The sequence below is a fragment of the Pelophylax lessonae genome (assembly GCF_965119305.1).
Source record: "Pelophylax lessonae genome assembly, chromosome: 11".
Taxonomy (NCBI): Eukaryota; Metazoa; Chordata; class Amphibia; order Anura; family Ranidae; genus Pelophylax; species Pelophylax lessonae.
The window spans coordinates 164,864,768-164,892,037 of NC_138778.1; the positions used below are offsets into that span (position 1 = coordinate 164,864,768).

Genomic DNA, 27,270 nt, shown 5'->3' on the forward strand with positions numbered 1-27,270 from the left:
ATCTTTCTTTTGTCTGGTCCGTGTGTGAAAGGTTTTCCCCAGGTTTCTAAGTCGCATCAGGAACTAAGGCTGCTTAGGCTAAATCATATAGATTAGCTGTACTGGTAGAATCCAAAAAAGGAGTTCCTCAAGATGAGAAAGTTTGTCTTTTTGTCAGGTATAGCAGAAAAAAAAACAGTTCAAGGTGCAGCATCTCCCGGGTGTTGTCTCTCCCACAGCTGGAGAGAAGTGGAAGCCTTGAACTGTTTTTTTTCTGCTATACCTGACAAAAACTACAAACTTTCTCATCTTGAGGAACTCCTTTTTTGGATTCTACCAGTACAGCTAATCTATATGATCCACGACAAACTTGTCTATTACCTTGTAAAACTTTTTTGAAAATAAACTGTTCAATTTTTATTCTATGATACTTTACTTTGTTTACTCTTGCCCTTAAAGTCCCAACAACCTTGGTTTGAGGCACCAAACCCAAAACACAACTCCTTTTAGACACTGAGCTCAATTCTACCATTATAGAAAATGCTAGCCCGCTTGGCTGCCACCAGCCCACCTGGCTGCTTGCTTCCCCTAGTCTTCCTGACTAGCACACACACATGGAGATTCCCCAAGACAAAGTTGGATGAATACTAAGTACATCGCTGTCTTCAAGAGAGACCTGCTACAGCTGGCAGTCTTGTTTGTTCCTGCACTGTGCTGATCTATTCACTGTCTCTCCTTGCTCTCTCTGCTGCCTCTCCAGCTTAAATCCCTTCAATTGCCTCCTGTGGTGGGATACTTCCAGGCCAGCCTCCCAAGCTCCAGCCCGAGGTAAAACCCCCTAACCCCCCCCTGGTAGGGGGCCCCTCAAGGGCCACCAACAGCCTCCCTTAGCACTCAGCACTCCATCTTACACCTGAACTCCCTGCTGGCATGGCTCATGTCTATTCGTGGGTTTCTCAGTCCCCTGCCAGGCCCACTCCTGTGAATTGGCTAAGGGCCCATATATATTTAAATCAGCTTCTCCTCACCCCACCCACTAGTTCCAGAACATTCTCCAATATTCCAGAAACAGGGGAAGACACCAGAGAGCTGCCAGGATGAGTCATTCAGCCCTGGTCTCTAGTAGCCCTGACCCAGATTTCATGATTCAGGTCTAACCCAGAGCCAGTTGTGTTTTTCCTACTCTCACTACTTAGAGCACACACTAGAGGGTGCTACACTTAGAAATCCTCTTTAAAGCTGAACTCCAAGCAAATATAAAGGACACTAAAAATGCAGCCCTGCATCCATTAAAGTACAACTAATCTTGTATAGGAGCCAAAATACATCCCATATCCAATTAGTATGTGGTGTATAAGCCTCGTAAAGCAAACAAAAAAAATGTCTTTACCTAGTCCTAAATAAGCCAAATCCTCCTTCATCCCCCCCCCCCCCGCAGCACACAAAAAGCAGTGGGAGAGATTAGGCGTGGCCAGGTGCTAATTGACAAGCTACACATTTGTTATTCAGCAGTGACAATGACAATAACAACACCCCTTGCATCACTGATTCAAGCCTGCAACTCTACTTTGAATTCAGGAGCAGAGCAGCATTGTTGCCACAACATCACAGGTAGCTGCATTAGGTGGACTCAACAGGTATGTGTGGGACTTTGCAGAAGGGCTAAGAGAAAACTGTAAGAGCAGATGTGCTGTACTGCATATTTTTGATGAAAGGCCTGATTTTACACTGTTATATTAATAAAAATGTTTTGCAAGCAGTGTAAGTACTTGAATTTGACTTGCTATTGATAACCAAAGCAGTTTCTTACAAATATGGGACTTTTAAAGTGCCAAGTATTGCACAAAATTGAATATACTGTTAAAATCCAGCCTTTGAAAAAAACAATAAAACAGCTCATATAAACTTGAAAGCACTGGTTTCACAAACATATATTGCATAATATAACTACATAAGAATCCTTTCCTTGTGTTTCACAGTAAATTGTTATCCATTCTCCTCCGCTCAACATAACTTGACTTCTTTATGGAAACAGGTGTTAAGTAGGGGGGAGCAATACAATGTGTTATTTTGTCAAGTTTCGTGGGTCTCCATCCCCACTTCATCAGGTTCTGTGAAATTTATATAAAAAAATATGTTTATTCAAGACTGGAATTATGGGCCTGGGGACCAATATCAACACCAAACAGGCCAAAAGATAATATGTATAGGAGCTTGACAATTTTTCTTTCCAAAGCAAAGACAACAAGCCAGGGGTTGAGTAATTAGTTAGCATGGAAGAGTCTTGTTCATTACCCAAACAAAGCACTCTACCAACTAAGAACGGCCACGCAGCATTATGTATTTATGTTATGCAATATGTGTCTGTAAAAAAAGGTGTTTCAAGTTTAAAATGAATACGTTTTAATAATTTTACAATAAAAGGTTAGATTTTAACAGTATAGTATATTCTGTGCATTATTTAGCACCTTAAAATTCCCATATTTGCAAGGACTTATTTTGGTTATGAATTATTTGAGGGATGATAGTGCCTATCCAGACAATCCTGGAATAAGGCATATACACTTTATTATCAAAGATATTGGGACGCATGCCTTTACACGCACATGAACTTTAATGGCATCCCAGTCTTAGTCCGTAAGGTTTAATATTAAGTTGGCCCACCCTGTGCAGCTGTAACAGCTTCAACTCTTCTGGGAATGCTGTCCACAAGGTTTAGGAGTGTGCCTATGGGAATGTTTGACCATTCTTCCAGAAGTGTATTTGTGAGGTCAGACACTGATATTGGAAGAGAAGGCCTTGCTCTAATTCATCCCAAAGGTGTTCTATCAGCTTGAGGTCAGGATTCTGCGCAGGCCAGTCAAGTTTCTCCACCCCAAACTTGCTTATCCCTGTCTTTATGTACCTTGGTTTGTGAATTGGTGCGCAGTCATGTTGGAACAGGAAGGGGCCAACCCCAAATTGTTCCCATAAAGTTGGGAGCATCAAATTGTCCAAAATGTCTTGGTATGCCGACACCTTAAGAGTTTCCTTTACTGGAACTAAGAAGACAAGCCCAACCCCTGAAAAACAACCCCAAACCATAATCCCCCTCCACCAAATGATTTGGACCAGTGCACAAAGCAAGGTTCATAAAGACATAGATGAGCGAGTTTGGAGTGGAGGAACTTGACTGGCCTGCTCCCAACCCGACACAACAGCTTTGGGATAAATTAGAGCAGAGTCTGCGAGTCAGGCCTTGTCGTACAACATCAGTGCCGGACCTCACAAATGCGCTTTTGGAAGAATGGTCAAACAATCTCATGTGGACAGTCTTCCCAGAAGAGTTGAAGCTGTTATAGCTGCAAAGGAAGGCCAAACTCAATATTGAACCCTACGGACAAAAACTGGGATGCCAGTTCATGTGCGAGTAAAGGCAGGCATCCCAATATTTTTGACAATACAATGTTTATGAATTTTGACTTGGTATTGGCCTCTTGCAATCCTTTTTAACATCAGAGTTCAGACAGTGGGAGAGAAAATCAGTACAAGGAACCCATCTGTTATCTTGCAGAGCTCCTGTTTTAACAAGGGGCATGATAATAGGAGGAGAGAGCAGATCAGACTCTCCAATCACAGGCTAGTGGAGGGAAAAGACCCACAGCAGCAGAGAAAAATCTCCTGCTCTGCCAGACAGGGCTGTGCTGTTTGGCAGAGCTGTGTAAATTCCAGATATGGATAGACAGAAAAAAATGTTTATTGCTGGTCAAACAACCCCTATTAACAGTATGCTTTGCATCTGTGTATACAGCCAATTGTCTTTAGCTTTAAAACGTTGGGGGGACTTTCTTAGCTATTACATTTTTATTAAGAATATTTTTTCCAGAATATATTTATATCAGATGTATCTTCAATAAGCGCGCATCCCGCCCCCCCCCCCCCCCAAAAAAAAAGTCTTTATGATGTCATGACGCTACTTCCGGGGTTTTTTACATGGAGAACCGGGTCTTCTCTTCAGCGGCAGCGGCGGTGGAGGTGGGATGCCTGGGTATCCCAGTGGGACGGGAGACCCGGGCAAGCTGTGGAAAGCGGTGGGAGGGGGGAAACGTCCCCTCCAGCTCCTTGTAATGACAGCCGAGCGGCTTCTCAGCCGCGTCGGTTGTCATTACAAGTCAGCCGACCGTCGACTATGGACACCAGTACAGGGGTGATGCCTCTAGCTGCAGGCATCACCAAGGTACAAGCACTTTCCCTAAATATCCGCAATATCGGTAACCTCAGGGGCTGATTCCGATATATCGGGGAAAGTGCATATCAGCCCCCGATATATCAGTGTTGCCGATAATCGGCCAATCCCTAGTCTAGAGTATATATATGCCAATTCCTATGGCTCTGCATAACCAATTATGCATAACCAATTTTTCCCCCATGTTATGACATGGCAGCTGCTATGTTGATTGTTTGTCATATAATATGGAAAAATTTAAAAAAAATACACATCTTAAAAAAAGATACCTCTGCATAGTCAGAATTCAGAGTTTATTTAAAGAAATACAGTATATTAGGAAAAATAAATAAAAGATGAAGAGAATAAATACATTATAGTTTGACAACACAGTCCAAGAGCCAACATAATTTGTAACGCACTTACTCGACTGAGTCAACTGGCGTCAGTAATCACATACAGTGTGATGGTTAGGGATAATAAGTTACATTATAGCTTCTTATTGTCAGGGGTATTTCAACCTTGAGGATGGATGAAAAATTCATCTCAGGCTGCACCTTTCCAAGGAAGGCAGACATGAAATTAATACCACACCTCCTGGCCCACAATGCCCTGCTGCCTCCATATTCAAACACAAGAACAAACGGGGCACTGGATTCAGATTTTTTAGGGGATCACTGAAATTGTCACATTGGCTCCAGTTCAGCAGCACTCCACAAGACAGGGATCACCCATAGGAGAAAGGGATGGGACCTAGAGTTGAGAAATCACACACGTACAATCCAATAAGTGCACCTAACAAACATCCAAGAGTCCAAGGTAATTTAATGTTAAAAGTGACTCAAAGCAGAATAGATTCTGCTATGAATCAATTTTATCATTAAATTACCTTGGACTCTTGGATGTATGTTTGGCGCTCTCATTGGATTGTATCTGCTGCCTCCATATGTCCACTCCCATCCGAGACCACATTGAACACTGTCCATATAAGAAATAAAAAAAATAAAAAAAACTTTGTATACTATTTTCTATAATTCATGATTGAGGAGTCAGCAACATTAGGAGCTGGGGGGGGGGGGCATTTCCTTACAAAGAGTCCTACTTACTAATACTGACAATTTCTGCTGCCTAAAAAATTCAATTATTGCCAGTTTAGACTGGGTGACATCTTCAAAATCTAATGATTGTTATGGCAAACATCACAAAGGGGGCACTCCTTACATCTGGAGGAAAAATAGATTCAACTTCCTCAGATGGAAAAGGCTTCTTCATAGTAAGAGCTGTAAAAATGTGAAAAAGATTCCCTTAAGAACGAATTTTCAAGGTCTCTAAATTCAGTTATCAATAGGAAGCCTGGTGGCTGAAACCCAGTGTTTCCAGGACATAACAGTAAATCAGCTAAAAGCATAGTTTGTTTTATAAAAATGTAAACTTGCTTGACATATTCAATGTATTGATAAAAACATGTTATAATTGTTTTGCATAACACTGTAAATTGCCCCTCCAGCCCCCACACAGACCTCAGATGCAGTGCAAACCCACCTTCTACTACCCAGCTAGATGGCTCTTCCATTCATGTCCATAACTTGCATTGCAATAGAGCAGTGATGGGAAACTTTGCAACCTCAGATGTTTTGGAACTACATTTCCCATGATGCTCAACTACACTGCAGAGTGCATGAGCATCATGGGAAATTTAGTTCCAAAACATCTGGGATGCCAAGGTTCGCCATCACTACAATAGAGGCTCTCAGATCTCAGATGAAGAAGGTTGTAAATGCTGCCTGGAGGGGCAGTAGAGAGCAGGTCCGCACTGCATCCTAAGTCTATATGGACCTTTTAATAGGAGGGAGTAGTGGGAAACTATTCTCAGTTTGTGCCTAAAGGTACATCTATACTTTAACTAGATATGTTAATGGATGAATAACGTTAGTCCATGGAAAAACTTACATTGTGATATTAAAAGTATGTCTAGAATCAGCAGAGTATATTCCTAGGAAGAAATAAGTAATTGCTAAATGTTTATCTCCCCTAAAACCATGTTATGAATCACATTCGACATCCCCCTTTATAAATAATTAGAGTATATAAAGGAAACAAGATAGATGTTACATATAAGAAAGAAACATTTTTTCGTTTTCAGTTTTTGCGTCTTTAAGGTCTTCATGTTTTTCCAAAACAGTTCCAGTATAGTTGTTAACATTTGGATTCATGGTGATGCTCAGTGGTGTGATGAACCACTTTGTGGTGAGAACCTGGAAATAATTAAAAAAAAGAGAGGATTTAGAGCCATACATAGAAAAACAATGGTTTCTCTCCTTTTTCCTGGTAACCAGTGTCACAGTCACAGAAGGTAAGTTTTAATTTAACATGTTATGACTGCCAGCCCCACAGGAGTAGTGGAGACATGTATTCTGGTAACAACTATTAGAGTTGGAATTTTAGTAGATTTGTACACAACTTTTGTCTTATTTATAGTTTAGAAAATAAAGTTTGATCTCCTAAAGGGTAGCCAGCAATACTAACCTCCCTGCCAATTATCCAATACTAAAAAAGTACGTTTTGGCTAGGCTTGTACCTAACAAGGTCATCCCTTCTCACCATTACTGAGCTTGAAAGAATGTGACATAGCATCTTGTAATTGGCCATACACTTATAAAAGTAGCTGCTGCCTGCTTTTGTCTAAATTGTAACCACAAATTGTATACCTCTAATTTTCCCAAATATCCTACTGGGGCTGGAGACATTCGACCCTCCCCAGCCATAGATCCCCTCTTTCCTATTTTCTTTTCCCCACTTTTCCTTTTCTTGCTTCTACTGTATTCCCCTATTTTTCTTCTTTCATGCCCCAATGTATATTTGTATGGTTCAAACATCATGGACAGAGGCTTCCTGATAACAGATACCCTTTTAGTGTACAGTCCTGTTTTCTACCGAGTAAAGTGTTGTGCCATTGCATTCACTGTGCAGGGATAGGCCTTATTGTTCCAATTAAACATTTTTTAAAACTATTGAACAGGAAATTTGCATCTATAATTCTGGCAACTTCCTCTGTGTTAATCCTAACAGCTTTTAAAGATACTTTTGGGGCTATTTAAATAAAGGGCAAAATATAGTAGAATGCAGGCTTACCAAAAAATGCCAACCGACTATAGCAAGTAATGTGAGTTTGTATTTTAATAACTGTAAAAGAGCCCTTTACTCTGCCCCAAAGTGTCATAGCAGGGCAGCAGATCTCTTAGCATGAAGATAAGAATATCTTTAATTTTAGAAGACCTAACTATCATTGAGTAAATTATGTTATTGTTCTTTATATTCTTTTTTTTCCCTCAACATTCTTTTAATTTCACAAGTGATACAACTTTAGAATACTGGAAGATGGTAAAACCACAATTAGGAGGCCACCTATTAATTAAGCATTAAAATAAAAGAGATATTGAAACGTAATTAAGCATCATGTTTCATAGGCAATCAGAAATGATTCATCTTAATAGACTTTATTTTAGATATGCAAAAAGAAAAATACTGTAGGGTGAAAGACAGAGCGTCTATCAGCCAAAAAGAGAACAACTAAGAGCACTGAGGAGGCAATAAATGAAAATAATGTAACTAAATAGTTTATTAGGCACATGTGCCTGAAAAAGAACAAGATGATACAGGTAACAATGTGTGGCACAGCAAAACATAAAATCACTTTAAAAACAGATACATATACTGAATGACCATGGACTGAATGCGCTATAATAAGCTGTCAAGATAAAAATGATTATGATGCCATAGTACCCTTTTTGGACTGTGGTCCCGTTTCCATTCCCTGCTCTTGATCTTCTTCTTCGGAATTTGTGTCATCACCTCCTTGTTATCCGGATTTATTTTCAGGGTACTATGGCATCATAATCATTTTTATCTTGACCTTCATCAGGAACCACTTTTGCAGTCTTCCCACAGTGGAACTATCATTGCCCCATCTGATCATTATATCTTCTTTTTTTTTTTTTTTTTTTTTTTTTTTTTTTTTTTATATCTTCTTATCTTTTTTCCTTTTTCATGTTTGGGAATTTCGTTTTATTTAGCCACACATGGTGTCATTATGTAACAGTGAACATCTAGGCGTTCATGATATTTGAGTCAGCAGTGGCTTATTTGTATATTCTTATACACCAGCTTATTATAGCGCATTCAGTCCATGGTCATTCAGTATATGTATCTGTTTTTAAAGTGATTTTATGTTTTGCTGTGCCACACATTGTTACCTGTATCGTCTTGTTCTTTTTCAGGCACATGTGCCTAATAAGCTATTTTGTTACATTAATTACATTTATTGCCTCCTCAGTGCTCTTAGTTGTTCTCTTTTTGGCTGATAGACGCTCTGTCTTTCACCCAATTTTTCTTTTTGCATTCATTAGCTTTGTTCAACGGACATTGGGTGGTGGCACAGAAAAGTTTCCATGGATTAATCCACTTCCATTTTTGGAAATTTGCTAGAGCCATTGTGGGGACACCACTCCATTTCTTTTTTTCTATATTTTAGATATATTAAGAGTTCAGTCTGTGTTTTTGGGTAAAGCATTTGATGTCCTCTCTGACAGTTTTCTGAGACCTTACATTCTCAGATTAACAGCGTGATCAGAGGTGAGGTATTTGTGGTAGGGGCTTGTTTCACAGGGGATGCAAGTAGGCAGAAGGAGACCATAGAAATATGGGAAAAATATGGGAACGGTAAGGGTGGGAATATGGCATGTAAAGCAGGGCTTTTTTTCAGCAGGAACGTGGGGGAACGCAGTTACAGCACCTCTAGCACTGAATGTATGTAATGGCAAGTAGTGCCGAGGGTGTGCTGGGGGTTCTATTGATGCTAGTTGCTGTGGAATCAACTATTGTTGGAGGAGATCCATTTTTGCAGGGGGAGTGGGGGTGTCTATTGTTGCTGGTGGGGGATCTATCACTGCTGAGGGTGGGTCTTATGTTGCTTGTGGGTCGATCGGTGCTTTGGGGGATTTACTGTTGAGAGAAAGGTCTATTGCCTTTGGCTGCTTGAGGGTCTATTGATTCTGGCTGTTAGGAGTCTAATGTTGCTGGGGTGAATCCATTGTTGCTACCTACAGGGAATCTATTTTACTGTCTTTCTTGTTAATAATGAATTTCATACAAATTACTTAGCACCACAAAATGATACTTGGTTGTGTATTCTCTAAAAGGGGCAGTAGTGAGAGTAGTGAGAGGCGGGGATGGAACAGAGGAACAGTGCTCAGAGGTGAGTAAGGAGCAGGGACAAGGGGTGACTTGGGAGTTCCTGCACCTATTCTCTGAGAAGAAAAGCCCTGGGGGTTAAGTTTTTGGAATCAGGAAGAAGGAGAAAGATAAGAAGAAGAAAAAATATAGATGGGGAGGGGGTAGGGATTAAGTTGCCTGCTCACTACAATCCAGGATGGCATCATGCAAAGCGCAGGTAATGTTTTAAAATAAACAGTCCAAACAACACACCTTGATTAATGCCAACATTTCTAATAACAATAGAGATATCCCCAAAATACATAAATAAAAAGGCCCAAAAATGTAGTTTGTTTAATGTAAATTTTACAATTTGATTAAGTGGCTGACAGTGTCTCTCTGAATTTTTTTTTTTGCTTTGAGCCAATTTTTGCCTTAAAGCAACCCTTTACATTGAACAATTTTTGGGAACAGGTGTTAATCTCAGGCACAGTATGGGCTACAATGTCAGCTGTTTTGACACTAACTGCCTTGGTGGAACTCCCTGCTATAACTTCATGCATGTATTGAGCAAGTGCACAATGTGGAAAATAATGCTTTACAATGTAATTTGAGCATTGTACATGTTAGTGTCTGTCCTGTTAGACTTAAAATGTTAAAACTTAAAGAGACCCTGTCAACACCTGGTATTTGACAAACGAATGCAACAGCGAATCTGTATTAGGAGTACGTAGAAACCCTTTTTGCTGCAGTGATGTGGCTCCAATCAGCAGAAATAACTTTGTGGGAATCCTACAACAAAATACTCACTTCCAAGAGTGTCATCAGCCCTACATAACTAGTGTGTTTCAGAAATTTAAAGAATACTCTAATAAGATTGACACTAAAAGCTGCTACATAATTACCAACAACAGCAGGCATACTATGCATACTATACTATACATAGGCTTTTAGTGCTGATCTTATGAGAGTTTTGCCATTTTGAATCATATTCGGTATATAACAACTTACCATGTTTTCCACTTGACATGTCATAGTCTGAAACGCTACAAAACAAAAGAGAAAATGAATTTACTGTTATAAAACAAGTTCTTACAATGTTTTTATTTTAATAAATAAGATAATTTTTTTTAGCATCTCTAAAATTCTATTTTTTTTTTAATTTATGGCATTAGACTTTTTAAAAAAAATTAAATTAAAAATACATTTTATTATTAACATCCTCCATCGTGGAATTATTTAACCAAAGTGTCAATAATTCATTGCTCAGTTGAAAATACCATTCGTGACTTTTCAACTGAGCAATGAATTATTAACACTTTGGCTAAATAAGGCCACGATGGAGGATGTTAATAATAAAATGGTATGGTATTAGCAGAACTGACAACTTTTGGAGAAACTGTGTGAAAATTTGAAGATAAAATGACCTGTCTCTATATAATTAGACATTGTATTGGACAAGAAAACCTCTCTGAATCTCCCAAATACCGATCACCACGCTGTTTTATTGTATACTGACAGAGTACAAAGTAAAATATACGATCATATTCCATTTTCCACATTGTATTACTCTTGAGAAGGGAACCTTAAAATGTTACATTTTGTATTTCTATTAAAAATAATATGAATGTCCAGAGAGATTAAAGCTCACTTGAGTTCCAATGATGTATATAGGAATAGTTGTATCAAACAAATATAACATAGACTGTTTTTTACTTTTCCATTTATACAAGATGCTGCTCTGCCCTCTTTGTGGTAACTATACATTCATTATGTGTGTGTTCAAATAACATATACTGTATATGGCACACATGAAAAAGTAACTGTTGTATCTGTGACAGATGTAATATACTGTAGGTGCAGGTCTATAAAGCTACCTATTCCCTGATGGTACCTGAAACTGGAATGATCTAAGCTATTATATCCCTTTTTGAACTTCTGAGATCAAGTGCCTTGGGCATGTTTTCCCTGTGCATTCAAACTATTCTATTACCCTATCCACTGGCCCTTCCCTGTGAGTATGGAACTGTTAGAAGCTTCCATATGCTGAGGAACAACATGTGGTGGACACCTCTAAGTATATAAGTGATGAAGTGACATTCAATTGAATAAAATTGGTGTGAACCTACTGGATGTCATGTCCTTCCAGGAGTCGTTTATAGGTAGCAATTTCCATCTCCAGGTGGGTCTTCTGGTCCATCAAGATCTTGTATTCATAGTTCTGACGTTCCAGGTCTGATCTGATTTGGGTCAGCTGGCACTCAACATTATTGATCATAGCTTGTAACTGAGCAATTTGAGAAGAGTAGGTACCTTGTGTCTCTGCCAAGGTGTTTTCCAGGGCTGATGTCTGTTACAGAAATTATAACAGCATTAAAATTAAGTGCAATTTAGGATGAAGACTTAGAATCCAATGAGCATTTAAATAATAATGGCTGTATGATCTTACCATGCTCAGCTGGCTCTGCAGTTCAATCTCTAGGGTCTGCACAGTGCGCCTAAGCTCAATGACCTCGGTTTGCACAGACTGAAGTTGCTCAGAACCAGAAATTACTTGTCGATTCAACTCTTCACTCTGAGAGCAACAAAATAATAGAATTACAACTTTGTCTTGACAACTAGTGCAGGATGGTCTCTAGTCTTCAACTTACAACCTTACCTGTGTAATTTCCTTTACCCTCCTCCTTGTACATGCTCTTGTCCCCAATATGTGCCTGTGCTGTCAGTTATATTACTTTAATATAAAAGGGTTTTGAAGGTTGTGGTGGTGTCATGCGCGGGAATATTATGTTTTAATCCCATAGAAACACTCTCTGTAATTAACATATTCATAGGCTGCATGTCAGATTACACTAATATATGATTTTAAAAAGTTGCTCCATACTTTGAATTATAATATTATGTGTTTGGTTAGCCTATGACATTTTTAGCAATATGTTTAAGGAGACTGGAGTGCTAAGCTACTGGAATAACGAACAAACAAGTATACAGCAGCAAATTTAAACCATATGTATATAAAACACATTACCCTTTGTCTAAACATATTTTCTGCATCTCTTAGGTTCCTGTCCATCAGGTTTTCATATTCATCACGAATTTCACCCAAGGCCCTATTAAGGTCAATAGATGGAGCAGCATTCAGTTCCACATTAATTCTGGCCCCCAGCTGGGCACGGAGACAGTTTACTTCCTAAAGGAAAAATATTCTTTGTGTTACAATGGATTGGTGTGGGAGACATAATGTGAAGATAAATAGTACAGTAAAAAAATGTATTGCAAAGTTTAAATACAGCTAAGTGATGGGCAGATAACAATGGGCAATTAATGCAGTAACATATTCATTACAAAATTAATACATTTGTTTTGTATTAATTACAAAATGATGATATGAGTTTTTGAGGTATCTAGTTTAGGTACCTTCATTTGATTGATTTTAGACTCTTGTAATTCCTTAAAGAAGCCATCATCCTTTTCACACTAGAGGAACCCCTGAGAGAAGTTTCAGGGAACCCCCTGCTAAAACCAATTCATTGTTGGTCAGTGGGTAAAATGCCCTTTACATGGGTGGGTAATGGGAAGAATGCCTCCCTTACAGTAGTGGTTGAAAAACAACCTATAAATACAGCTAAAAAGATCATTGGTTTTATGCAACTGGCTCTGCCAAGTGGTATTGACCCCAGAGCAGGTGACATCAGATGGAAAGTCAATCAGTCACAGCTCAAGGAGCCATTGAACTCTGGTTAACAATGGCTGCCCTATAGAGTAAAGCTCAAACTAGGAGAGGGAGGGGCTGTGTTAGTGAGCTGTGGTGTACATATATTTACAAGAGACATATTAAATGGTAGAAGATAAGGACTTCATTTGTCACCCACTGTTTGGTTACTGTCCAATCACAGGCCGGAAGCAAAGAGGCGTTCTATCTTCATTACTCAACTTACTCTCCTGTCTTACAAGTCTCAGGACTAGCTGGACTGAAATGCAATTTGTAAATGTATGCAAGTATTTCAGTGGTGTATTTAGCCTTTTGTCCAGAGTTCAGTTTTAAATAAATGCTTCTTGGCTATTTGCTTTTAGAAAAGTTTGCCAGTGAATTAAGATAGCTTTAAAAAAAAATATATATATATTTTTGAGAACTCTAAAAGAAAAAATATTTGTTTGCCTGTGGCTCCATTAGTAATGCAAGGTCCATTCTTGGTTCCGTCCCTGACATTGCTATCCTTTCCTGTTCTACTGGACCTTGAGTCTTCTCTATTCTGTCATTGGTTGTCCATAGATGACTTTAATACCCACACATGTGCAGGAAAGTTACATCATCCCAACACTGAGGTCCTACTCCCAGAATCACTGGATTCTACCTGCATGGTAGTCAATCTTCTAATCAGAGTTCAATCAAAACTTTTTTCCTAGTTTTGGATGGAGAAGTTAAGGGTTAAAACCCTTGATAGCTTATTACTACTGTCCAAGTCTCAGAAAGATTGATGTCCTTAGTAGAATACGAAAAGGCTCGAACCCTTGTCAGAATTTTTTTTCAGTTTGTGTCACCGTTGCATATTCTTTCTCATTTCCCATCTCATGAAATCATTGTCAGTAGGACAGTAAATAAGGGTAACTTTTTCTAAGGAAGCACCCAATAGTAGAAAACAGGCAGGAGTTCTAATCTTTCCCCCCTACATCTAAACACAGAAAAAATGTTTTTGGCTTCAGGGAGGGAAAAGGGGCATGCAGAGTCTCTTCTGCCACAAACTCTACCTGCTAACATTTTTACATTCTACTTTAGGTTTCATTCCACTTTAACTAATAGTTAAAGTGGTTTCTTGCCACCCAAGCAATATTGACCTCAGCAGGAAAGAATTGCGTTATGGGCCCCTACATGTTACTACATGGAGAAACCCCAATCAAAAATATTTTCATTTTACTTGAAAGTGCCCTACCTCCTCATGATTCCTCTTCATTTCCTGCAGCTCCTCCTGAAGGCTCTGAACTTGCATTTCCAGGTCACATTTTTCACGGTTTAGTCCTTCTAGGACTCTGCGCAGAGCATTCACATCAGCCTCAGCATTATTGCTCATATTCAGTTCCATCTCATACCTTGACAAAGGGAAAAATACTAGCTTAGGAGGGATAAAAATAGTTCCCACATTGTAAAAGGCTGGAGCATGTGCTGATATATTAAAATATTTAGGAATCCTTCAACCAACAGCAAATGTTCCCTTACTAAGCCACACTAGGGTTGATTTATTAAAGACAAATAGCCTTTTGACTTTACAAAGAAATTTTCCCCACAGCTTAGTAAATGTTGTGAGATTGCAGTTTGAAAAAAACACCCAATCACATGCAATTACAAAAAAAAAAAAAAAAAAATTTTGCTCACACATTTACTTGCACTAAGCTTTGGGGATAATTCCCTTGCAAGGTGAACAGTATATGTGCCTTTAGTAAATAAAACTCATTGTCACAAAAGCAGGTGACATCCCTGTCTAACAACTTTAGCTGTCTGTATGGATACAGTGGAGAAATGAGTGTAGACATGACTGGCCGGAAATGTGTTATTTGCAGGATCATCAGGTGAAAAAAAGGGGAAAAAAGCCTGAAAACTGTAAACTACATCTAAGGACTGGTAAGCTGCAATGTATGGCATACTTGTTTTTTCATTTTAGATATGCTTTAAATCAAACCATGAAGCATAAACTACCAAAAGAAGGCTAATATTGGTTAATGGGAGTTTTTATGTTTCTGATATACAGTACATCGAATGAGTTATGAGTGACCCACTGAGGAGCAGAAGCAGTCAAAATAGTTCATCATTTTTTTTTTTTTTTATATTCTTCCACATTGATGCTAGATTGATGACCAGAGCAGGACTTTAATCCATGCTGCATACGTTTACTCCAAGACATCTTCTTTCAGTCCAGTTTTATTTACACCCACACCTGCATACGCCTTAATGAAGGGTGGTTTGTTAAGCCCCTGAAATGCAGTGGCTATATTTTTTTCGATCTTAAGATGTGTAAAAATTGAACAGGAATGTGAAAATCAATGAAGACCCATGTTGGACACTTCTCCTCAGTAGGTCATACTTGATTGGATGTATATCAAAAACATAAAAGCTCCCATTAAGCAATACATCCATACATCAGCCATACATCTGGTGCCCTCTACACACTACCAAACTTACTACTGGCAATCCTGGGACCTCTTTTTCAGCCTCACTGGAGCTTAGAGAGCAGATAACTAAAGTATCAACAGATCGAAAAATCTACCAAAGTCCTGAACAAGTTTTTCACCAACCTATCTTCAAACATTATAAGCATAGAACCTCTTACAATTCTTTTTTTTTTCACAAAATAGGTTTATTTAAATACTGAAATTGAATAGGGCTTATATTCCCCCTAATCTTGGTTTGTGTTTCCTTCAAGCAGTGAACATCTCTTCACGCTAAGCTACTGGCATACCAATTTAGATGACCTAAATGAATCGAATATGTATTGTAAAATTAAAATCTTACTTATCACGGAAGTCATCAGCAGCAAGTCTAGCATTGTCAATCTGCAGGACAATTCTGGCATTCTCCATAGTAGCTGCAGCAATCTGAAAGATATAATATAGACAGGTATTACATAAGAGAAAGTGGGAATTTGGTGGAAGACACAGTACTCTACTCTGAGGAAGGAATCAGTAACTTGCTTGTGGAGTCTGAGTTTGGCGTATATCTTTACTTACATGTGTATTATGACTTGCGGATAATGATATAAAGTCAACTCATAAAAACCAACATAAATTGAGCAAAAAGCCTTCTAAAATAATTATATAAATGTATTTGAAACTTGAATGTGTTTGGCTTTTACAGTGGTCACTTGATCACAAGCCCACCGCCAGCTCCTGATAATAACTAGAGACCTGGAGTTGTGGTGACACCTCAGTCACTGTGCAGGGTGCTTGCATTAAGCAGCTTAAAAACCTCAGCCAACTTAAATGCATAAGTGAAGCATGTGGATATTAGGGCCCACCATCCTGTGTGCGGCACATACAGTGTGAGTTACGTGGTCAGCAAGAGGTTAAAGTGACACTAAACAACGTTTTCTTTCTCCAAAAATATTTAGAACATTCACTAGCACTGTCATTAAGTGTCCATTCACATTGATCCGACTTGTCAGGCGACTTGTCAGCCTGACAAGTCGCGGTCCTCACGCTCCCACTGTGTAGTACAGGAGCCGTTGTGATAGGAGCGACACAAGTCGCTCCGACTTAGAAAAAGGGTCCTGTACTTCTTCGGGGCGACCTGGAGGCGACTTGCATAGACATTCATGTTATGAAGTCCGTGCAAGTCGCGCCAAAGTCGCGCTGCAGGCGACTTCACAGGTCGCCCCCTAAGTCGTGAACGGGGGCTTAGTTCTCATTAAATCAGATATCTCTTGCAATTGCTACTTTGGCTTTTTTTCTCCACTACAATTTCCCAGTCTGCCTATCAGTGTCCACAGTAATAAAATCAAATTATGGTAATAATTGGTCCTCTTGCATTCAACATTCATATTGCAGTACAAAAAAATTATTTGGCATTCCAATTATAAGAGACAGACTTAAAAATTATGTTTTTTGAAAGGAAATTAAAACTACTGTGAAGGGGAATAACAAGCTTGTTGGCAATTTAACCCATCAAAACCTGTCCAAACTGATGTCTTGTAAGTAAAGTCTCGGAACGAAACATTAAAAAGTGGGAGCTGTCTAAAAAGCGTGTATGAGTGTAAGTTATAGTATTCAATCGATTTTTAATAAAATAGTAGTAGACATGTTGAATCAATCTATCGCAGTGAATATCTACATTGACTTAAACTATGCCTAAGAAAACAATAATTACAATTTTATAATTTTTGATTTTTAGTTGAAAATAAGTCACTTAGTCTTGGAGTTTACCTGATTTTGGAGGTCTGATATTATCCTGAAATACTGGCTTGAGTCAGGCAGTGAACTAGGAGCATTGTTTGCATACCATTCACAGATCTTCCTTTCCAGTGTGGCATTCTCCTGTTCTAGAGCGCTAACCTTGTCGAGATAGGTAGACAAGCGCTCATTCAGCATTTTCATGGTTTCTTTCTCATTGATGCTGAGCAAACCATCATTTTTCCAACTGCTGTGGCTAGTAAAGTGTGAAACATGACTATGGCCTCTGTGATGTTTCATAGAGGAATGCTTGGAGGATGAAACTGACTTGGAACTTGATCCTCCATGGACACTCATTGATTTGTGATGACCTCCGTGATGAGATATGTGACTTCCTCCATGATTCATCTTAAAAGACCCTCCATGACAGGACCCATGAGAGCTTCCATGATGCATTTTGGTAGGGCTTCCATGATGAGATATATGAGAAGAGCTAAGATGAGATTTATGATGTGAAAGATGTGATCCCCTATGAAAACTTAAATGAGGACCTCCTCCATAATGGGTCAGGTGGGAGCTTCCTTGATGGGACAAATTTGAAGTTCCATGACTGGTCAGATTTGAGCCACCATGGTGGGAGAAGTGGGATCCTCCTGCAAGATGGGATGGATAGGACCCTCCATGATGAGAGAGATAAGAGCCTCCTTGATGAGAGAGATGGGAGCCTCCATGATGAGAGGGATGGCAACTTCCATGATGAGAGAGATGGGAGCCTCCATGGTGAGAGAGGTGGGAGCCTCCATGATGAGAGAGGTGGGAGCCTCCATGATGAGAGAGGTAGGAGCCTCCATGATGAGAGAGGTGGGAACTTCCATGATGAGAGAGATTGGAACTTTTATGATGAGAGAGATGAGAACTTCCATGATGATGGGAGATGCCATGATGGGATGTATGTGCTCCACCATGATGAGAGGTGAGATGAGATCCTCCATGATGACCTGCTGACAAATGGCCGAACACATTGCCACTTGTGTGACCACTTTTGATGGCTCCAAAAGAGGAGTAACCGTGCTTAATGCTAGGTCTCATGATGGTGATTGAGAGCGATATAGATGGAAATGCGACTTACTAGATCTCCGTCTATGAATTCAGTATCAGACTTTCTGTTTTGTCTTTCTATTTATAGTAAAAATATGAGGCGTTGTAGAAATCTGGGCAACCTTTATGTGCTTCTGCTGTCTTGCGCTCATTAGCTTTATTGATAATTATTTCTTGGGCTGAACAACCAGAGATTGTTTATTATGGTGTGTTTATAAAAATGTGCTAAAGACAGGTGGAAGGATGGTATGTTTCTTATAAAGCTTTACATCAGACATTTTCCACCCATACAAATTGCATAAACTCATAGATGAAAGTACTGCTAAGCCTTGACTTGTGGTAACATCTAAGAAATAAGGATACAGGTAATGTTTTACACTCCTTTTTATGAACAATGACTAAAGCAACACTTTACTGACTAATTGTATTGACCTCAGCATTATTTACATATCTATAATATAAATATTAAACAGAATCATAGAGTTCTGACATTAGATAAAGGAAAGGTTGCATTAGTATGACTATTTGTTTTTTAATTAATAAATGTTTTATCAGCGTCTGACTAAGATCTTATTTATATATTTAAATATTTCAGAGACTGAATGAGATCTGCTGTTAAACTTAGTCTATATATACATATAAATATACAGTATATTTACATTATGCAAACAAGGTGTATACATTGGGTATTATAGCATATAGCTATACCTAAAATGACACACTAGCAGCGCTATGTAGTCCACAAAAAGAAATGAACTTTAAATATATGCAAGGGAAAAAAAGTTCATGCATAGAGTCCCAATAACATCCAAAAAGATGCCAGTCCTAATAGTGTGAATCCTCAAAATTCGTCACCACACGGAGAAAGAGGGAACCTCCACCTCACCGCTATGTGCACCCCTTAGGTAGGACACTCACCAGATGGACACTGTATATACGCCACACAAGATCGTACATGGGACCTCCCGATCACCTCCAGACCTTGGATATTGTCCAGAACTCTAATAAAGTAACCGGGTAAATCTCAAACCGATAATCTCCTCGGAACAGCAAACCTTCTCACCCGGCGCCTCCACTTCCTGCTGCCCGGGAGCCGGTGAGAGGAGCGGCAGCCTGGACGGAGGAGCTCCCAGTCACTGACACCAATACAGTATATTTACATAGTTGGGTTGGTAAAAGAGGCATGTTCATTGATTTTATCCAATAGATAAACATAAATCTATTAAAACCTGGGAGACCAATAAGGGATTTCTCCGTCTGGCGGACCTTTGTGATAGGAGGGGTCTGCTCCCTAGAGCTACACTACAGGAAAAACACGAGGTTTTTCGCTATACCCAGATTTCCCGCTATGCTGCCTCTATGAAACGCTATTGTAACCTAACCACCTCGACTCCCATGGAGTATCTGTGTAACACAATTGATAAACAGACAGGCTATATATCTACGATATACAGTGTATTGCATGATGACTGTACAAAACTGCCTTATATGACCCGTTGGGAAGCAGACTTGGGGGAGGAATTGGACAGAGCGGAATGGAATAAGTTGGTGCAGCTGAACTCGAAATCCCTGATTAATACTTCTCTGATAGAAGCCAACTATAAAGTCTTCTTGAGGTGGTTCATGGTCAGGGTCCGGTTGGCGGCAGCAGTCCGGGAGGCCTCTCCTTTATGCTTTCGGGGCTGTGGTCAATTGGGCACAGTCCTACACATCTGGTGGACTTGTCCAAAGGTCTGCAGATTCTGGATTTGAGTGTATAATTTTATATACTCACTTACCAACGTTAATTTGGTCAAGTCCCCTCTACAAGCGCTATTGGGCAAACCTATTGAACAGGCCCCCAAACACGTCAAATGCTTGGTTGCCTTTATCTTTACGGCGGCCAAAATTGCCATAGTCCGATCCTGGAGATCGCCAGTGATATTGCTGGAGCTGCTTAAAGCTAAGCTGACCTGGATCATGGTCAATGAGAGAATGGTGGCCTTCCTCAAAACAAGACAAAATGCGCCTCTTTGAGAAGACTTGGGACCCCTGGATGAGATATCTGGCGGGCCCCCGGTAAATTTGAGGGTATACCCTCCGTAACTTGAGAGCGGACGACTCTCTTTTGATATCTTGATCCCTCTCTAGCGGACCTGGACACCAACCCCTTACCGCTCCTGTCGCTTACTCCCCCCTTTCCACACCCCATCTCTTCCTTATCCCTTCTTTTCTTTCTTCCCTTTTCATTCTTACCTGTACTCTTTTTATTTCCACTGCTTTGCAACTCTGAAGACGTGGTCCTCCTTGGATCATTATAGATTTATCAGTGCCACCTACAGTGGCTCTTACGCTGTAATATGCCATATCGGTAGCCTCGGTATACCAATGCGATTGAATCGGCTTCCCGGGGCCGGTGATATTGCGGCGGGCTGGATTCGGGCGACCGCTCTCCTCCTTGGGGCGCAGTATGTTCCCCTGGGAGCACCGGAGGGGGGGAGCGGGCCCGGACCTGGTCGGCATCGCCCCAGTCCAGGGAATAACCGGAAGGGTGCTCTTTAGCCTTGTATACCACTGTCCTGCGATCCTTTGGGGGCTATGTCGACTGTTCGACATTGTTCTGTGTTTATTTTCATAATAGATGTTAACTCTATGCATTCTTGTGTATTTTTCTTTGCACATAAACCAAATAAAAATCTATTGAAATCTAAAACCTGGGAGGCAAAAAACCCTATAAGTTGTGGTCCAATTTGCTCCAATAGGAAAATTATTTTTATATCACTTAAGTCAATTGAATATTTCCTAGATTAACAATCTAGTGTTATTTCTTATAAATACAAATAGCCAGTTATATTTTGTGCATTTTTTGCGAGTAAAATAAGCATTGAACACGTCACCATTTTTCTAGGTAAATATATTTCAAAAGGTGCTTTTGGCATGACATTTTCACCACATCGGTAACAATCCATTCATACAAAGAAACCAAAACAAATGAGTTCAGAAATTAAGTTATGTGTAATAAAATGGAATGAAACAGGGAAAAAGTACTGAACACATGAAGAAAGGGAGATGCAAAAAGGCATGTAAAGTCAAGACACTAGCTGAAATCTATCAGTAATTAGAAAGCAATCCTGCCCCTTGTCTGTGCAAATTGATATCAGCTGGTTCAGTCTCAACTGATGGCCTATAAAAAGGTGTTTCCTTACCAAGGTGTCACACAAGAAACTTCTCACGATGTGTAAAAGCAAAGACTTCTCTCAAGACCTTTGCAACCTTATTGTGGCAAAACATATTGATGGCATTGGTTACAGAAGGATTTCTAAATTCCTGAATGTTGCAGTGAGCACTGTTGGGGCCATAATCCAAAAGTAGAAAGAAATTCATTTCACCATAAACCGGCCATGACCATGTGCTCCTTGCATGAGGAGTGAAAATAATTTTCAGAAGAGTTGTCCAAGAGCCAAGGACCACTTGTGGAGAGCTTCAGAAAGACCTGAAATTAGCAGGTACAATTGTTTCAAAGAAAACAATAAGTAAATCACTCAACCACCATGGCCTGAATGCACGCTCACCACACAAGACTTCATTGCTGAAGAAAATGTTGAATCTTGTTCAAAGTTTTCTGCACAACATTAAGACAAGCCTGAGAAATACTGGGAGAATATAGTCTGATCAGATGAGACCAAATTGTTAGATGCCATAATACACACCATGTTTGGAGGTCAAATGGCACTGCACGTCACCCTAAAAACACCATACCAACAGTGAAGTTTGGAGGTGGGAGCATCATGGTGTGGGGCTGTTTTTCAGCATATGGTACTGGCACACTTCGCCAGGGGGTCCCCCCCATGTTGAGGGCATGTGGCCTGGTAAGATTCAGGCGGTGGGCACGCTTCACGCTGGGATTAATGTCTGATATTGATTTCCTGAGAAACCTCACACATTTTTATGTTTTCTTGTTTATGTTGAGTCCCCCTTAAAATCCATAGCAGACTCAAAGGGTCTGGTAAGTACTTTTTTTGGAGGGGGGTTGTTTTCATTCTCAATGTAGTATGTACTACAGCAAAAGTGACACTTGCAAAGAAAAATTATACTGTTTAAATTATCAGCAAATTATATTCTTTGCCAGATTCTTGAAAAAAACAAAACAACAACCGCAACAACATCTCATTTCCACTAGTGTTGAGCGAACACGGACTGTATTATTCAGGTTCGTACCAAATAATTGGATTTTTGTTACCCAAAAACAGACCCGAAAAACTTTACTGTATGTTCGGGTTTAAAATCCGTGTTGGGTAATTGTATTTCCTGTTTTGTATGTAATGGCGCGCTTTTAATGGCGGGCTTTCAACAGCCAATCAACAAGCGTTTAACTGGTGTGTGCCATCACAGCCATGCCTACTAATGTATTAGTAGCTGTGATTGGCCATCTGAAGAATGTGACCCATGTCTTTATAAGTTCGAGAGCCACAGCGCGGCGTGTCATTCTGCTGTAGTTTAGGGAGAGAGCACACATCATACGTGCTGGCTGCTGCTGATTAGGGACAGACAGTGAAAAATTGTGCCCGAAAAGAATGCAGGGACAGGAGTGTAGGCAGGGACAGTTATTTGAGCATTTTAGGGACAGGCTGGAGAGATTAGGCAGGGACAGTCTACATCGATTTTGCTGTGTGAAGGGTGGTGCAGTGAACGATCTTTTTGAGCATTTTAGGGACAGGCTGGAGAGATTAGGCAGGGACAGTCTACATCGATTTTGCTGTGTGGGGGGTGGTGCAGTGAACAATCTTTGTGCCCTCACTTGAGCCCACTGAGGAGGAGGAGGGAGAAAAAAATCTATTTTTAACAGTCTGTTGTGTGCAGCGTTCAGCTATATTTTACTACAGATTGCTGTTCTAATCTGCTATTTAAAAATTACAAATTTAAAGGGGATTTTTTAAGAGCACTTGCCATGCTCTTAACTACATTTTGCTGCCATTTGCAGCACTCTAGCCCTTTCCATTAGTGTTTTAGAGCCATTTTAGTGCCTGAAAGTTCGGGTCCCCATTGACTTCAATGGGGTTCGGTGTCCGGTTAAAGTTCGGAAAAAGTCCGGGACACGGACCCGGACTTTTTTTTCAAGTTCGGCCGAACCCGCCGAACACGGACATCCAGGCGTCCGCTCAACTCTAATTTCCACTCTATACTCCACTCCACTTTATTTATCAGCTTCCCCTCTTACTTTGAGCCAGGCTTTGCAGAGGGATCTAGCCCAAAACTTCACAGATGAGGAATGGGAAACCATTTGCACCTATATATACAAGGCTTGCTAAATACTGCCACACAGGAAAATGAATATACAATCTATGCCCACTGGTCTAGAACTTCTGTCTTAGTGCAAAGGTTCTACCTCTCTATCCCTAATCAATGTTGACGATGTGAGGAAGAGGAAGGAACCCCGTTTCATATCTGATAAGTGTGCTCCAATCCACAACCCTTCTGGAGGAAAGTGCATGATATCATACAATTACTGATGCCCTAGACTAGTGGTCCTCAACTCCGGTCCTCAGGGCCCACTAACAGGACAGATTTTAAGTATTACCTTGGGGACATGCAGACTAGAGTACTGCACCACTGAGCAGAAAATTATATCACCTGGGATGTATTTTAGTTATCTTGCAAACCTGGCCTGTTAGTGGGCCCTGTAGGCCAGGGTTGAGGACCACTGCCCTAGACTACCCCCCAGCACAATATCTCCTGCCCCACACTTCCAATTCCAAAAGATTTCAAATCACTGGCCATGTTTATTGTCAATCTGGCCAGGAAGTGTATCCCCTGCAAATGGCGTTCGACCCATGTTCCAACAGTGAGGGAATGGTTCCAAAGAATAAGCAAAATGACAGAAATGGGCGAACTGATCCATATCTCTCAAGATAAGCTTACTAAGTTTACCACTATATGGTATTGCAGGACACATTTTAAAAAATCTACAGCTTACCTCACCCTACAGTAGATACCTGGCTTCCCGATGAGTCAGTAGAGGCAACTGGAGTTTTTGATCATCCTCAACTTTTTGCCGACCCATGTTTGTGGTGGGGAGAGAACTTGACTATCAGGGTGGGGGGAGGGGTTGGTGTTAAATGAGATTTAATGTCTTGCCTCCGTTGTCACCCCCTTTGTTTTTCTTTGGCCATTCCACCTTCTTTTCCCTATTTTCCCTTTCCCTCAACCTCCTCGCATTTCCCCCTTCCTCAGTCCCTTCATTTCCCCTCATTCCAGACACTCTCTTCCCCACTCCCCTTCAGCTGCCCACCTCCCTTGCCCCCACCTTCTTTCTTTCTTTCTTTCTTTCTTTCTTTCTTTCTTTCTTTCTTTCTTTCTTTCTTTCTTTCTTTTCCTAAACAACCTTTCTTTCATGTGTTCATAACTAGTGTTGAGCGAACACGGACTGTATTATTCGTGTTCGTACCGAATAATTGGATTTTTTTTACCCGAACACGGACACGGACACTTTACTGTATGTTCGGGTAAAAATCCGTGTTCGGTCGTTTTATTTCCGGGTTTTGCATGCTTTGGCGCTCTTTTCATGGCGGGCTTTCAACAGCCAATCAACAATCGTTTAACTGGTGTGCCTTAAGCCATCCCAGCCATGCCTGCAAATGTCTTAGTAGCTGTGATTGGCCGTCTGAAGCATGTGACCAAGTCTTTATAAGTTCGAGGCAGCCGCCGCAGCAGCGTCATTCTGCTGCTTAGCTAAGGGACAGAGCACACATCAATGTGCTGGCTGCTGATTAGGGAAAGATAGGCAGGAAAAAACCATTTGTGTCCGGATAGAATTGAGGGACAGGTCGGAGTGTTTAGGCAGGGCGAGTTGTAGGCATTTTAGGGATAGAGTCTGCTGAATTATAGGGTCAGTGTCTTCTACAAACTACAATCGATATTGCTGTGTGGGGGGTGGGGTGAATCTGCACTCAATCCTGATCTACGATCTCTTCTCAATCCTGTTAGGGACAGAGTCTGCTGAATTTTAGGGAAACTGTGTTCTACAAACTACAATCGATATTGCTGTGTGGTGTGGGATTGGAGATAGGCAGGTGTCAGTGATCCACATCCATTTTTCTGTGTGTGAGCTGCAGTGAACACAATCTTTTTGGGCTGCAGTGAACACAATCTTTTTGGGCTGCAGTGAACACAATCTTTTTGGGCTGCAGTGAACACAATCTTTTTGGGCTGCAGTGAACACAATCTTTTTGGGCTGCAGTGAACACAATCTTTTTGGGGTGCAGTGAACAAAATCTTTTTGGGGTGCAGTGAACACAATCCTTTTTGGTGTGCAGTGAACACAATCTTTGTGGGGTGCAGTGAACAAAATCCTTTGTGGGGTGCAGTGAACACAATCTTTTTGGGGTGCAGTGAACAAAATCCTTTTTGGGGTGCAGTGAACAACATCCTTTTTGGGGTGCAGTGAACACAATCTTTTTGGGGTGCAGTGAACAAAATCCTTTGTGGGGTGCAGTGAACACAATCTTTTTGGGGTGCAGTGAACACAATCTTTTTGGGGTGGAGTGAACAACATCCTTTTTGGGGTGCAGTGAACAAAATCCTTTTTGGGGTGCAGTGAACAAAATCATTTTTGGGGTGCAGTGAACACAATCTTTTTGGGGTGCAGTGAACACAATCTTTGTGGGGTGCAGTGAACACAATCTTTTTGGGGTGGAGTGAACAACATCCTTTTTGGGGTGCAGTGAACAACATCCTTTTTGGGGTGCAATGAACACAATCTTTTTGGGGTGCAGTGAACACAATCTTTGTGGGGTACAGTGAACAGAATCTTTGTGGGGTGCAGTGAACACAATCTTTGGGGGGTACAGTGAACACAATCTTTTTGGGGTGCAGTGAACACAATCTTTGTGGGGTGCAGTGAACACAATCTTTTTGGGGTGGAGTGAACAAAATCATTTTTGGGGTGCAGTGAACAACATCCTTTTTGGGGTGCAGTGATCAAAATCCTTTTTGGGGTGCAGTGAACACAATCTTTTTGGGGTGCAGTGAACAAAATCCTTTGTGGGGTGCAGTGAACAGAATCTTTGTGGGGTGCAGTGAACACAATCTTTGGGGGGGTACAGTGAACACAATCTTTTTGGGGTGCAGTGAACACAATCTTTGTGGGGTACAGTGAACAGAATCTTTGTGGGGTGCAGTGAACACAATCTTTGGGGGGTACAGTGAACACAATCTTTTTGGGGTGCAGTGAACACAATCTTTGGGGGGTACAGTGAACACAATCTTTTTGGGGTGCAGTGAACACAATCTTTGTGGGGTGCAGTGAACACAATCTTTGGGGGGGTACAGTGAACACAATCTTTTTGGGGTGCAGTGAACAACATCCTTTTAGGGTGCAGTGAACACAATCTTTGTGGGGTGCAGTGAACAACATCCTTTTAGGGTGCAGTGAACACAATCTTTGTGGGGTACAGTGAACAGAATCTTTGTGGGGTGCAGTGAACACAATCTTTGGGGGGTACAGTGAACACAATCTTTGTGAGGTGCAGTGAACACAATCTTTGTGGGGTGCAGTGAACACAATCATTGTGGGGTGCAGTGAACTCAATCTTTGTGGGGTACAGTGAACACAATCTCATACTTCTGAAGATTTGAGGGTGCTGCCTGTTCCATACTCCCCCTACTCCTCATCTAGCCTTTTAGGGGTACAAACAATAGTAATTGGGGCCTAGTGTGGTTGTGTACGTGTGATATACATACACTTTTTTTGGATCATATTTTCTATTCCGCTATTTAATCAAAAACCTTTGGGGATCAGTTAAATTGGGGGATAGTCTGTGTTGGTACGTGTGAGAGAGATCCACCTTTCCAAGTTGTTGGGGTTCATCTCATACTTCTGAAGGTTTGAGGGTGCTGCCTGTTCCATACTCCCCCTACTCCTA

At 40.6% G+C, this 27,270-nt stretch overlaps 1 protein-coding gene across 1 annotated transcript in view; it reads right to left on the reverse strand.

Annotated features, from left to right (window-relative positions):
• Positions 1–11,519: 11,519 nt before the first annotated feature.
• The window catches only part of LOC309567468 (uncharacterized protein), a gene marked incomplete at its 3' end in the record, with an annotated part of 42,255 nt that continues 26,504 nt past the window's right edge, over positions 11,520–27,270 (reverse strand). Inside the window, exons 8-14 of the mRNA XM_082272857.1 lie at positions 18,022–18,321; positions 17,306–17,691; positions 15,900–15,982; positions 14,326–14,482; positions 12,423–12,584; positions 11,844–11,969; positions 11,520–11,744 (exon numbers count right to left, since the gene is read on the reverse strand). Of these exons, the coding sequence (XP_082128983.1) occupies positions 11,520–11,744; positions 11,844–11,969; positions 12,423–12,584; positions 14,326–14,482; positions 15,900–15,982; positions 17,306–17,691; positions 18,022–18,321 (1,439 nt within the window). The remainder of the gene's footprint in view (positions 11,745–11,843; positions 11,970–12,422; positions 12,585–14,325; positions 14,483–15,899; positions 15,983–17,305; positions 17,692–18,021; positions 18,322–27,270) is intronic.